Genomic DNA, 15057 nt, shown 5'->3' with positions numbered 1-15057 from the left:
TACGGATCCTTTACAAGAGAAAAGTAATGTTTTAGCATTCATGGGTTGTTCAGAGTAACTTCCAATGGAACTGAAAAAATGCCATGAATGTATTCACAATTCCCATGGTTTGTGCATTTAAAATTTTTGCTTATCATCTGGGCAAGATGAGTGAGGGAGGAGACATTTCATAATAAGGTTTCATTCACCTGGGTGTTTGCTATATCTATTGCTGTTCTGTAAGTTTTAATACTAAGTTTTGTAGACAATCCATTTGTATTATTTTCAGCTACTAAAAATGGGTTGAAGATATAAGCATTTGTATGCCGTGTAAGTCCACAGGTCAAAGTGTAAACACAGGGTAAGATTTTTCACACTTTCCTTCCACCTTCTTGGTTTTGTCCCTGATATTCAGAGATGAGGTGAAGCATAAAAATGCAGCACCTTCAGTATTTTGATGAGCTTTTTCTTAAATAGCTTCAAGTGCTTTCCCTACTATTCCATTTATTTACTTTCTCTGTGATTTAATTTTTTGTGTTGGATGAGAAGTATCAAAAATGATGAAAGAGTAAGCATGAAGGAAATGCAAAGTGAAAGGAATGAAAACCCAAGTGATGCTCTGGCAACATCTAGAGGGGTTAGCCCACACTGACAAAGACAACTCAGATCCTCCTTTGGGCTACAGAAGCTTTTTCTTCTTTAGTATGGGACCAATAATTCAACTTCTCTGATCCAAATTCCCCATCTAAAAATGGCTCAGAATTATAGCACCTAATAATTCTTTAATTACACAATTTTATTGTGTAATTAATTACACAATTAATTATACACAATTACACAAATAAATTACACAATTTAATTACACAAACAGAAAATAATATTCTATTCCCAAACAGAAATATAAAGCCAATTTTTTAGCCAGTTAGTTGCAACTTTTTGACAAAAGAATATGTGAACACTTGAAAGGCAGCCACTGCAGGTCATCTATTCACTCCTTCACCCAAGTAAGTGAGGTTTCTTCCACAAGCCTCTCTAAATCCAATAGATGGATATGATGACAATATTATTTCCATATATACACCAGACAAAATGCATCAGTCATGATGATTACACCGCTTCCAGTTGTTTAGTATTATAATAGGAATAAAATCCATGTGCTAGAAGACCAATACACTCATTGTCTGCTCCATGAAAATGAATGTCCTGGCTTTTATGGAACAGGAGGCTTCTATGCTAAGTCCTGCTCTGTGCCATTCCTATCATACTGAAATTCACCATTCTTACCCTCAATAGCTTGTTACTGGTGACATTAAGCTCATATTTATTTTCTGATAAAGCTCTCCTTTTCACTGATAAAGAAATGTCAACACACAGATCTATGTAAAAAAAACAAAACAAAGATTATGTAATACACACCATATTCCAATCTGATAGAGGATTTAGTCAGTCACACCGCAGAAAACTTTTAATTAGCATATTTCTATTTGCTCGTGCATGTGAAACACGAAGCTTTCTACAATCAAAAAGGAGTTCAAACCCTGTGTGGAGAATGAGTCATCATTGCTGTTTTCAAATATATCAAAGATGTGCAGCAAGTTTCCTCCTGCAGGGCAAAAGTGCCAAGAGGACCTAAAGTTCTTCTATTTTGTGTTAGAATGAAAAATATTTGTTTGAAGTACAATGAAACAAGTCACCCTAATTCAATTTCATAAGCATTCTTTTACCAGAAGTTTAAATGAATCCATCCTAGATTAGGGATCACTCACATCAGTTCAGAACTGAGCTAAAGACTTTTTAATAGCAAAACAGTCATGCTGAAAGATAACTCATCTACCAAGGAATTGCTCAGAGACAAAAATAAAGAAAATAAATAAATGCATAAATGGTCTCTAACACTGAGGCCAGCTTTACTTTGTGATGTATATGAAAACACTTTCTGAAAATAGATGCCGATGCCCTTGGTGGTGAGGTGAGTTAGAATCGAGTGGAAGAGAACTCCTGTCTCAGCATCAAGAAGTAATTTTACTCATTTGTTTTACCTTTCTCTATTTTAAAGACTTGAAGAGAACAGCACTAACAGGGTCCTGGCTACTAAAACTGAATGAACTGTGCATACATAGGAGGAAGAAAAGAAAGCAAAAAAGCTCAGTCCCTACCATCTCCCACAAATTGAAGAAGGGCAAGATCAATTTGTCTCTTCCAAGGTGATCCTTTCTGGAGAGCTATTCCATAGCCAGTAGTGGCAAAGATGTACCCGCTCCCTATTGTGACAAGTTTGCATCCTTCATCTCTTCCAGCCTTGTAATTCAGCACTGCTGCATCATAGATGAAAGCATCCAACTTCCTGAAATAAAAGAAAACATTTTACAAACCAAATCATTAGGGACAGCTGTTGTCAGACATCTTTTGTCCTTGATGTTAGGACCCTGTTGAATATCATATGGATTCTTTGATATCATTAATTACATATCCTGCTCTGTTGTATCTAAAATTAACAAAAGGCATCTATTTTAGTGAGGGGAAAGTAGGACACATAGTTTTGCATTTCTATTTTAGGGGATGCTGTTAAAAAATACTGAGCAGGAGAAACCAATCTACAAAATGTCTTGCCCTGATATCTTTTTATTTTGGCTCTCAAAATGGATAATAAATACCTTGGGATGCAAAATGGTCTCCAAAACCAACAGAAATTACAACAGAGAACTTAGAATTGAAATAACAATAAACAATTAGTTTATTTAAAATACTGAATGAGATTGAAATGTTCACCAGGTTTTACATACATGCTCTTGTTTTACTTCTCTTTCCAAAAATAAGCAGTGAAGGTGGCGGTTAAGTCCTTGATAAGACAAGGGAAAATACTGGAGCATATCTCATAGAGCTACCTAAATCCTACTTAAATATGATCAAAAATATTTCTTTACAGTTCACAATTCCAAACATATTATTTGTGTCTCTAGCGCACAGCAGGAAGAAAGGAACTTGTGAAAAAGTTTAAGCCTTTTAACCCATCTACCTAAAAATGTAAGAATGGGATAATCCCATTCTCTAAAGAATACAGGGAACGCAACAGGAGTGGAAAACAAATTCAGTAAAGAAATGAAAAGAAGCAATGTCCTCCAGGGATACCTTCTCAGAAGCGCTGCAAAGCAAGAGTTAGAAGGCAGGTGCACAGAGGTTTCACAAATGAAGGCAGTGAAAATGCACATACAAGAAGAGGCCATTTGGAAGGACAATCACTTGACAGCAGCAGATCCCAGTCAAAGAACAGGCATTCTTATTATTGGGGCCTCAGCTCCAACCTCACCTCAGTGACACACTAAACCAAAGCCAGTAACACACCCCCCTTCCCAACATCTTTGTGCATCCCGTAGGAAGTCGGAGGAGCAGGAAGAACACAGCCACACAACTGGCTTCACTGGATGGTGTAGGGGAGTCTCCACCCTGCCATTCCCAGAAGCTGCAGCCCCAGGCACTGCCAGCTCTGCCTGCTGAGCCTCTGGAGAGCCACGGTGCATCACTGTGCAGCACGGCTGAAAGGATCTGATGGGCTGCAGCTGACGCAGCCTGGCACAACACTGCCCACCAACAGTTGGGGCCTGTGTTCATGGAAAGGCAGCTGTAAAAAGAAATGTACTGTGGCACAAACAGGTACAAGAGCATCAACTTCAATTACATTATATCAGGATGCACCAGTTGTGAATTCTGTTACTATGAAGTTCTGGAGTCACACTTGCTACTAAGCTTAAATCAGTTTATGTTGATAAAGCTTTTCATTTATACCCACAGAATGGAGCAAGACTTAGGCATACCACATTTTGATTGCTGACAGAAGAAAAGCCCCAAAAAAAGCTTTCACGAACATCACAATTCAAAGTTTATTCATAAATAATCAGTCAACAGAACCCTAACTTTTTCAGAACTCTAAATCAGACACCAAAAATGTGGCACTAAAGAATATGCTTGTCTATCTCACATTAAACCAAGAGGAATACCAGGAGAGAATGAAGTTGCTGGATTTCATCTGCTGTCATGAAAAACTGAAGTTCCTGTCAGTGATTAAAGTTCTTTATTGCTTTCCTTCAAGGATATTTATCCCAAAAGTCACCATTTAAGTCATCTAATTGAAATTCAGTGGAGTAGTTAATTCAGAATAGAGGTGCCTCAACCATTAAAAGAAATAGTTGGGCCATCAGTTCTTTTGCTTTTCCACTCTTCCCTAAAACTCAGCTGGTGCAACCTTCAGTTTAGAAGTCAGATTAGCTCCACCAATGCTCAAAATCTGGTTCCCTCTTCCTTTAAATGGATAATTTGATATGCAGAAAATCATTAAACATCTGGTAGGTGATGCCACAAATTCAATCCATAAATAAAACATGGATGGCTATCTGGCACTGGGGGTAACTAAATTGGAATTAGCCAAGAGGGTGCCCGAGCCTGCAGCCCTCAACATAAGTTCAGTTTTCTAAATGATGGGCTTTGATTCAGAACTTCAGAGACAATCTTTGCTTGCGTAGAGAGCAAAAACAAAAATCTACATCCTTTGGGTAGGCTCACAGTGGAAAAAAACCTACAAACCTGCTTGCTGTACACTCAGGATATTGTAGCTTTTCGGTTCTACAGCAGACAATTACCTAAATCAATACAGCCCACCCAACCTCACACTTTGAGACATCTGCAGTTATCTGTGGGAAGGAAGGACTCTTCCCCTCTCAGAGGATGCTCATGGCTCAGGGTTTGGGAGGTGTTGCTCCTCTCTGTGGGTGCAGACACTGCTGCAACCAGACAACTTAAAACACACTCTGGAATTTGTAATCTGTTTATTCTGGGATTTACAGCTTTGCAATGAAGCACATAAAACACATGCTGTAAAACACAGAGAAAATATAAAGACAGCTATTCTTCTGTCAAAACAGCCTCAGTCAGAAATACAAAGGAAAGAAAAGGATCTCTTTGCTAAAGACTCCAGGGCAAAAGCCTTGTGCTACCTCAAAAATTACACTCTTCACATGCAGTTTGCCTCCTTAGTTACTGAGCAGTGCAGTAAAACCTTGGGACAGAAAGACAAAGCACAGTCACAGTTTCACTCACTCACTGTGGAAGCTCCTCCCCAGTTTCCCAGGAGTCTGGCATCAGTGCAGTGCTTACACATGAAACGGCTCCTGAGGATGCAGAAGGCTTTACTTTTGAGGACTTTTCCTATACTACTTCTATAAGGTCACAACAAATCCCATGACACAAATCAATTTAAAAACATGAGGCACTTTCCTGACAGATGCTGAGAGCTGAAGGTTCTGCTATCAGTCGCTGCCCAATGTCTTAACTGTAAATCAAAAATTGATTGCTCTAAAAAACTCTTGGTATCCACAAATACAAACTTATATTCAGAATATGTTTTCTGCATTTCCAACATAACTCTTATAACTTCTCAAGTCTTAATCATCTCTTCATTGTGTGCTGATTACAGAAGCCCTGTTCCTGCAAAGCTCCAGAACATGCTGTACTCCTGCAGCGTGGGCAGGGAGAAACAAGCCCCAACTGAAGCTCTCAGATTTTAGGGCGCCCAACTCTTCCATCACTGGGAGGTGAATTTCTGGCATTCCAAATTTTTAAGAACTTTCAGATAACTATAAACATTTCTCAATTAGTGTTTCCAAAAATGGAGACAGCAAAATCTGGCCAAGTCCAAAAATGTGACCCTTTCTGAGTTGTTTGCAAAGCTGGCAGCAAGATCAGCCCTGGAGGAAGACAAGGCAGGGATGTGTGCGGGCCAGAAGGCTGCTGGGAACACAGAGGACTTTCCATCCTGCCATGACTGACTGGGGAAAGCCACAGCTGCTGTTTCGCTGGGCTCTGATGGAAGAGCCAGGCTGCATGCATGGCAGGGACTGCTGGACACGGAAGCCCATCCTTGTCTTGTCATTCTCCAGGCAGGACTGCTAAGCCTGGACCTCCAGCTCTTCCTCTTCTTTCTACAGAGAGACTGGCAAGCCCCACGTTTTGATTTCTGTGGCAGCAAAACTGCAGTGTGCTGCACAGCTGAGCACTCTGCTATTGAGGTTACACACTCAGTGCAGAACAGCTCCACATGCCGAGCACAGACCATGCACCCAGAGAGGCTCAGAGCCTCCTGCAGCCTTAGTCACGTATAATGAACAATTCACTTGTCAGCTCAGTGCAGCCACTCAGCAAGTGAAAAGCTTTGTCACATTGTGGAGGTTTAAATAAACTGGTAAGAAATATTAGAGAGCTGAGAGAGAACTATCAAAGCTGGAATGCAAGAGAAGCTTCAGAACTGCCATGAACTGGTCAAACAGGCCAGGCACCTCCAGCCAACACAGGGGAGCAGGACTACAGTGCTGTGACTCATCTGAGCAACGGGCAGCTCTGCAAACTTCCTCAGAACTACTTCAATAATCCTGGCTAGAAGGAAAAAATAAACATTTTGGAATATTTATATAACACTGACTACAAAGGCAAATGTCCTTCATCACAGAGCAAGCACCAACAGGAAAGGGGGTGGGGAGAATTTTATCTCACAGCTTCAGAGAACATCAGGTGTTATGAAATCATGAACTGGAATATTCCTAGAAAAACCCAAAACAGCATTACTGAATGTAATAATTTGAGGTGGGAGATATGTGAAAAATAAATGTGGACAGTCCCATAACCAAACATTTATGATTCATCAAGAGGGATAAGAGTTGAAAAATCAGAATAGCTATTGCAAAAAACCATTCTCAAGCATTGCTGCACACATGCAAAATTGCCTGTGTAGAGAAAATTTAAGTTAGAGAAAAGGGTAGAGAAAAGCAATTTCAGAAAAGCTGAAAACGCTTCCCTGTAATTTTCCCCATCTTTATTATTGGCACAACTTTTCATAAAATTCCTATGATGAAAACTGAAAAGGAGGACTAGGAAAGTTCTCCTTTATTAGTCACGTCTCCCTCAACAACAGAAGTATAACTCAGTTGAAAAATGTTCCTTTGCTTCCTTAACCAACTACATGTTCCTTCAACAATTTTGTTCTCTTGAGGGAATGAGAAGTAAAAATTTAAAAGGCCAATCTGCTCAGTAGTTCTGGAGCCACAATGATATTAGGCAAAAAAATAATGGCATCCACTTAAGGCTGGAGTAAATTTAAGCATATATTTTTAGAGATCATCAATAGCATTGCTGGGGTCAGCAAGTGCAAAAATACTGTCTGTAAGATCTGATGGTTTAACATTACAAACTTCCATTTCATCCCTTCTTTCTCCACAGAAGAGATAAAAGAAAGTATGTCAAGAGTGAACAATGAGGGACACAGCATCATTTGTGTCTCTGTGTCCTGGGAATCCAGTGCTGAAAGGTCACTGTGGAGTGACACAGCAATCAAAGGGAAAGACGCTGCTCTGAAGATGAGGCTTCCATGAAAGTGCTCTGAAGTGACACTTTGATACTGCTGGAGCAAAAGCAGATATTTAACCTTTAGCATGAAGGACTGTTGATTTCTTTTACCCAGTTTTGACTAAAATGCATTTCAGCTTATCTGATGCCCTCCATCACCAGCGGTGACTTTATCTTTCAGTACATATTCAAATGGCTCCTCGCAGAACTGAACTTCACACACACTGAATGGATTTCTTGACATCTTGATATTGCCAATTCATTAGGGGAAAATTCAACAACCACCCCCTCCAACAACACAGGTCAGCAAAGTATAACCCAGTTAAATGATGAGCTCATGAGCAGGGAACAAGCTTTCAACTTTTCTCCCAGCTCAAACTATCCTCACTTCAATCTTCACACAGGAAATGAAGACAGAAAATTTGAAAGAGCAGTTTCTGACAGACATTAACACCACCACGAGGGATTGTGGAGGCTTCACCTCACCTATCAGGGCAATCCCAGCTGCCAGAAAATCCACTGTGAACCTCACTAGGCTGCAGTTACCTGCATGGGCACATTCCCTTCCTGAGTCATGGGAGCTCCCATCCACCACCCCTCTGCCCACACACCTTCCCAGTCCCAGTAACATTTCCCTTAGCAACAAAATAATGGAAAATTTAGTGTGCCTTTATGATTAATTTATACAATGGAAGATTGTCCCACTTCACATCTTAGAAGCCAAGCCAAGAAGTTTTTGCAACACATCAGTTTATCAAAACACAAAATCTGAAGAGCCGAGTTGGGGGAATATATTTTTAGATTAAAGGTTTTGTCCCAGTTACAATAGCATAATGAAGGATAAATTCAGCACGGCTCACCAAGTACCTGATCTCAACCCCAAATCAAATGAAGACTAAAACTCAGAATAGCTTCTCAAAAGAGGGGCTAGATGGCACACAGCTACTTCCACCTGTTCATTTTATTTCCAGCCTATTTGTGATATTTAGAGATATTAGATAGATAACAGCATTAGCTAAAAAATGATAAAGCAGACAAAGAAAGTAACCTTAAAAAAAAAGAAAAAAAAAAAACCCAACTCCAGAAGAGCATTCAGGTACTGAGTAAAGGAATTTGAAATAAATTAATTCTTTTTTTCCTAGAGGCAAGTTTCTATGCATCAGGTGAACAGGAGACACAGGGTTGTTTGTTTGTCTTTCTTTAAAAACAAATTGCGAAAGAAGCAATGGATTTCTCTTATGGCCATGAAGAAATTCCTGAAAATGTAAGAATTATGAGAATATGAGAATAACTGCCTTTCTTGAAAGGACAGAAAGTTATGGGGAAACAGGAATCAGGCATCAGAAAAACTGATGCCAGAAAATCCTGCCATGAATGGAATTGCCATAGGGAGAATTAAAGTCTGTACTGGCAGCTTGTAGCACTGAACTCTGCTCACTTCAGCAGCAAAAGCAGGAAAGCTAGCCACACATTTCTTTTAAGATACTAGATTTCAGAACTGATACTGAAGAGATCCTTCTGAAAAATGTTCCTAGATGGAACAGCAAATTTAAATGTTTTCACATCTCTGCAGTCCTTCAGCACAGACAGCAGTTTCCCAGTTGCAAACTAGCTTTCCAGTTCTTAGCTTGTGTGACTACAGCTGAAACACCCATTGGAAATCATTCCCCTCACAGCTCAATGCCAAAATGAACATTAGAGTGAACACCGAAACAAACATTAGATTAAAGCACCACAGAAAGCATCATAATGTAAATTGAAATTAAGTTACCCCAGCCATCTGATACCAAATTAAATGAAGTTATTGATTGCAGAAGTTGTCTGAACTTGGTCAGCCAGGACAGAAAATCCTGAATGGGACAAACTGTTTAGCAGAGATGTTTTTTACAGAAGGTCAGGAAGGAAACCGTTATCGAGGTTTTAGCTCCTTCAGACAGTTTTAAGGAAAGTGTATTTGTATTTGTACAATAATTTAGTGCTTACTGTCAAGATTGATAGTGATAAGTAGACACTCTGGAGCACAGCAAACATCTGACTCTCCCAGGTAGTTTGGGATCTTTTTTCCATGCTCTTTGACTTAGATGTTTCCCCCTGTGTACATATGATGAGAGTACCCATATACGGACAGTAAATCCTCACTGGATTAGATTTGGGACCTAATTATGACAATAATTCTTTCTGAGCTCACTTACTTTGGTATTCACAACATCTGATCTCCATAATATAACCACATAAGTTTAACTCCACAAATGCAATATTCCATCAATCACTACTGAACTTTACAAAGGCCTGGTGCCAAACAGGGAAAAGACAGAGTGAGAGACAGAGAGAGAGAGGAGAGGGCAAAGAGAGACCAACCCATGATCACTTTTCCTTAACAAAAATAAAATCCTATGCGGCCAACAGTTGTGATTATTTCAACTTGTCAAGACCACAGCACAACAGTTTCCAAAGGTTTTTTACATTTCTATTTCCACTCCAGCTACGAGGCAGAAGTGTGCAGGCATAGAAGGTGATACTCCATGTATGACTTACTGCAAAAGCTGTTTGAACTCATCAGTGCCTCGGACATGGGCCAGCTCAGCCTCAGGTTTCATTTGGCTGAGAAAAGTAAAGTTCAGTTCAGCTTTTTTCTAAGGAGTTCCCATGGTCCTGTCTCACAGCTTTATTTATTTTTTATTTTGGTTTTTAGACCAGCTGCAGAAATGGATTCTTCTAAGCGTCAGCTTTCAAAAACGTCCCGAAGTTATATCCAGAAAAATGGTCCAACAGGTGCCTTTGTATGGAAATAGTGCAACCCAGGAGGTAGATAAATCAGTCCTCTAGGCTATTTCATACTCCTGACCATTAGTTATAAGTAACATTGGCAGTGAATTAACTGAAATCTTAATTTCTCACCTTACATCACACATTCATGTTTTGCATTCATCACCCCCTTAAAGGAAGGATCACCTGGCACAATTATTTCCCCTTTCAGGGCCTGATAAAAATCCTTTCAATTACTGTCATATATATCTGATGAAAATATAGATAGTTATTTTTTTAAACATTTCTCCTTATTGAAACAACATTTAGAGATATAAATTGGATTCATCAGTGCTTGCCTTGAGAGAAAAAAAAGGCTAATTCCTATCTTAGATTATAAACTTTGTAATAACAACACGTGCAGACACAAGAAAATATTTTCGAATGACAAGTGAGTACACAAGTTCAGGTTTATTACTTTAAACTGGTGTATAAGTTTTGAGTAGCCCCAAAGAAGAGTTCTGCACTTTGAAAACATTTTGAAAGAGGTGAACATCACTCCTTCTTCATTAAGATCAGGACGTACTTCAACTACAGGCTGCTGTTTCAGTGACACCTTAAAAACATGATTAGAGCAAAGATCACCCATCTAAAAATTGGCTATTTCAGTTGCTGCATTTGGTATTTTAAATTCTGTTTTTGAAGCTTTGGAGAAGCAAAAACGCAAGCAGAGTCAGAATAGGGAACTTTGACAAGCAGTCCATGTGAAAGCAGGAAAACATCATGTTTTAGACTTATAGCTGGATATAAAATGATTTGATGCATTATTTTAAAATTCAGTTGCATAAAGCTAAAGCTGTCTCCAGTACAGTTTCTCTCGTCATGTATCATAACAGGTATCCTGGAGGGTTGCAAGCAATAAATTATTATGACTACAGATATCTCATGCTGCCTACAGGCCTTCTTCTTTCTCCCTCAAACACTCTTCAGAATCAACCATCCCTGGTAAATTCTTAAACATTTGCTTAAAGAATTGCTCTATGTACTGTACCATTAAAAGTCTAAGAAAAGTGCGTATTCCCTATTACAAATACTGCAAGGTCTTGTCAACCAGAAACAGTAAAAAATATATTGAGCCACTAGTTTAAAAGTTTAACATTTTATTGTGTGCTAGACATTTCTGTGAGTTCTGGTTGTAAGCTGCTATTGTATCCCCATGAGAACAATGAAAAATTTGTGCTTTTAATGAAAAATAAAAATATATCATTTTTCTTTCAAACAGACATCTTCTCTCACAGCTTGCCCTCCTCTTCTGAGGTGAAAAGGCATGAACCACAGAATGAACAAAAACTAGGAAGTTTTTCCTTTGGTGAAAATTTTGATGACAATTTTTCTGTAAAAATAAAATTAAAATATTGAAATTGGTTTTGCATTGAAGCGGAGAGATGTCAGCTGGCTGCCTAAAAGACACATTGGGCTTGATTTTAACTTTAGGCATATCACTACTTTAACTGGCAGACCTAATTAACAGTAGGACCTGCTGGGCACAATCCCAACCATGCTCCAGCTGACAGAAACAGGGATGTTTGCCTCCTGGTTATGCCTGTGCCACCCTGCAGAAGCTGCCAATTCAGCCTCTGACCTGGTTGTATTTGTTCAACAAATAACAGAGTGTGTGAAGTTGTGAATTGGATAATTTATAATCACTGTGAGAACAACAAAAATCCAATTCAGGCCAATAAACACACAGACAGGGTTAAAAGGCCATTGGGGCCTTCTGGGGTCTTCTCCTGCACTCTCCCTGCTTAGTGCCATAAGATTCTATAACACATGTTAATAATCATGTTGTTTTCACAGGGGAGAGTGGGCTTGCAGGGAGGAAAAACTCCTCGTGCCATCTGCACTCTCAGTTCGATGCTTCCAGGTGTTTCTGCTGGCATTATACTTGTCATTAAAGGATGCTGAGGAAAGAACCATCATGTGTCCCCACCAAAGTGACAGCTCAGGACAGCCTGCAGGCTGAGAGCAGCTCCTCAGGGGCAGCTCGTAAACCGTGGGGATACAACCCCTCACATCTGATAACCCAGCACACCTGAGGCCGTGCCTGCTGAGGCTCTGGCAGTGCAGACCTGCTGCCACCACAGCAGCCTTTCCAAGCAGCTCCATAATTCCATCAGCGTGTCCAAGAGGACTCGGGAATAAGGTACTCAACTCGATGTCTATCAACATAAGCACTGCTGTCTTTAACAGGAAGGCAGATGAAGTCCCAAGTAAACTTTAGCATCAAATCCCTGAGCACACAGTCACAGCTGTGGCTGGCAATAAAAGCTGTAAAGCACTCCTGACAGCCAGGGGATCTGCAGCTGTACATGGGGCTGCTTGCCTGGAGAACACCAGGGATTCGTACCCGCAGCTCCCTTGAAAGGAAGTGACGGGCAACAGGCAAGCAAACATTTCCCATTTTATCCCTACAGTAAAAAGAGACTCTCCCAATTAAATTTTCTCATTTCAACCATTAGCAGTTAAATCCCAGACTATATTCCACTGTAGATGTGCTGGGGCAAAGGTGAGAATATGAAATGCATTTCCAGTTTATTGCCACTGCAATTTCTCCTCTTGACAGTTTTAAAGCCGCAAATAGAAACACTGCAACTCAAGAGCTGTGAGCTCATACAACCCACACCAGAGAACTGCAACTGGAAGCTTGCTTTGCCTGCAAAAAGATGGTATTCTTTAACTATAATCTCTTCAGGAAAAATACAGCCAGGCAAACAGAAGGAAGCAAACCCAAAGAGCTCCTGCAAACATAACACAATAATTAACAACTTCCTATTTGGGAACTTATTTTCTCTTCAAGGAGCAAAATCAATAGGATCTGTCTCCCTGGTACAGAGAGTTCTAGAAATGTAGATCAATTAAATGCAGCATGGACAGAAATGCTTGCAATGCATTTTGAAGGCTGCATTTGATCAATAAACATCTAAAGAGCTCAGAGGAGCCTCCATGGCTCTGGCAGAGCTGGATGTTCCCACCAAGAACACATTAGCTAATGCCTTACAGACTCTGCTCTCCTGAGTAATGCTCAGGGCAACAACTGCCATCTCTGTTCTCATTAGGGAACAAAAACCTACAGAAGCCCTGAGCTGCTTGGTCCTACCTAAGGACCAGTCCCAAGCTCTGCACGTAGCACAGCACACATGGACTACCTGATCCCTTAAATGCATGAAATTTAGTGAAAAACACAAGTACACTTTTTGACAAGCTTGTAAGATCATGATTGCTTTCAGCAGTGAACTGCATTGAAGGAGGGACAATATTTTGCCATTTTGAAAACTATTGAGTTTTCAAACTCAAAACTATACCTTCAATAACAAGGTCTTGCTTTTTAACAGGCCTGGTTGCAAACTGAGACATTTAATTAATAAAGTTCTGCTGCTGTTCAAATGGTGTTTCAGCAGCTTCCAGAGAAATATATCTGTGAATCTCAGAAATAAGACCCTAGTGACAAGAGATGGATAATACTGAGTCTTTACAGACTTTTTTTTTTAGATCTTTTCAGAAACAAAGGTTGATTTCTTATCAAAGAGGAAAAACCAATAAAGCTGATAACTTTGCCTTCAGCCCTGATGTTAACAAGCTTTCATGAATAAGCTGTACTGAACCCCCTATGGGGATTCACCTGAGGGAGTAGGTATAATGTCAATGTCAGACTAACACAAAAATCTCATATCCACTTTGATTTGCAGCATCTCTCAGCTGATGATCTCAAACATTTTTGATGCTAATTGAACAAGATAGGTCCAAGCCTATTGCCCATGCAGTGAAGTTTCTTCTTCTAATTAACAAAAAACAAAGGCAGATGCTTTCCTTGTATGATAAATTTTTGAAACATTACCAGCTTCACCTCTCAAAGATGAAACCAGAAAGGGGCTGGGTATGTTTTCAAGGCTTCCCAGACACAGATGTGAGCACACTCACCTCTGCATGTACAGCAATACCGCAACACAAGGTTTATCTAACCCTTACAGTTGACCAGAAAATAAAGGCAGGAATACCCCATTTATTTTATACATATTTCTATCCATACTTCTCCCACCCCAGGCTTTTTCTGGCCACATTAGCAAGTGGACTGAGGCAGCTCATTTTCTACTTCTTGAAAGAAAGAAAGAAAGAAAAAAAAAAAAAACCAACACGAAAAAAACCCACAACAGTTCGGTTTTAAATTTGTTTTCAGAAATCTGTGCATCTGGAATTTTATGTTTGTCTTCCTCCCTGCTTTCTCATTCCAGTTAAACTCAATAACATTTCCATTAAACACAATGGTCTCAAAGATCAAGATATTCCCAATACATCTCAAGATGCTAATGCTAATTAAAGTTGATCAAAAGACTTTGTTTGAGATACAGCAAAATCAGACTGAACTGTGACAAGATGCTACTTTATCATTTCATTCTATTTAGATCACAAGGGCCACATGTGTGGCATTATTCAGTCATTAAGCATTGCTTCATTGCTCGTATTTTTTGTTCCACCTTAAAATTAGAATCAAACACTATACAAAAGTAATTAAAAGGGACTAAACTTCATGTCCTCAATTAAGCAAAAGTAGTTTTCAAATTGAGATTGGAAATACAGGTTATACAAACACTCTCCAGGGATAACACAGTTTATATTTATTTTAACTCACAGCAGCAGTTATCAACCAAACATTCCTTCCAAGTCCTTCTCAGTCTATAGATGACTAAAATTATCAGATAGTTCATTTTCAAAAAGCTGTGGAAAAGTAGCAAGCCTTACCATGCATAAAGAAAGTTGCTTCTTGTATCCCCAAGGATGAGAATGAAAAAGAAGAAAAGATAAAAGTACAGGAATAGTTTTGGAAAGAGATAAAGATGAAAAGAGACAAATTAGCTGTAGTAAGGTGAACAAAACACACACACAAGA

General features: G+C 39.5%; 1 protein-coding gene across 4 annotated transcripts in view; it reads right to left on the bottom strand.

Moving 5' to 3' along the window:
- Positions 1-15057, bottom strand: part of GRIN2A (glutamate ionotropic receptor NMDA type subunit 2A) — a 168161-nt gene that overhangs the window by 22965 nt on the left and 130139 nt on the right. For all 4 annotated transcript variants that reach the window (XM_048320666.1, XM_048320668.1, XM_048320669.1 and 1 more), the window contains one exon: positions 2136-2323. In XM_048320666.1, the coding sequence (XP_048176623.1) occupies positions 2136-2323 (188 nt within the window). The remainder of the gene's footprint in view (positions 1-2135; positions 2324-15057) is intronic.

Source organism: Corvus hawaiiensis, chromosome 16, assembly GCF_020740725.1.
Source record: "Corvus hawaiiensis isolate bCorHaw1 chromosome 16, bCorHaw1.pri.cur, whole genome shotgun sequence".
Lineage (NCBI taxonomy): Eukaryota > Metazoa > Chordata > Aves > Passeriformes > Corvidae > Corvus > Corvus hawaiiensis.
This window is presented reverse-complemented; position numbering and strand designations above follow the sequence as displayed.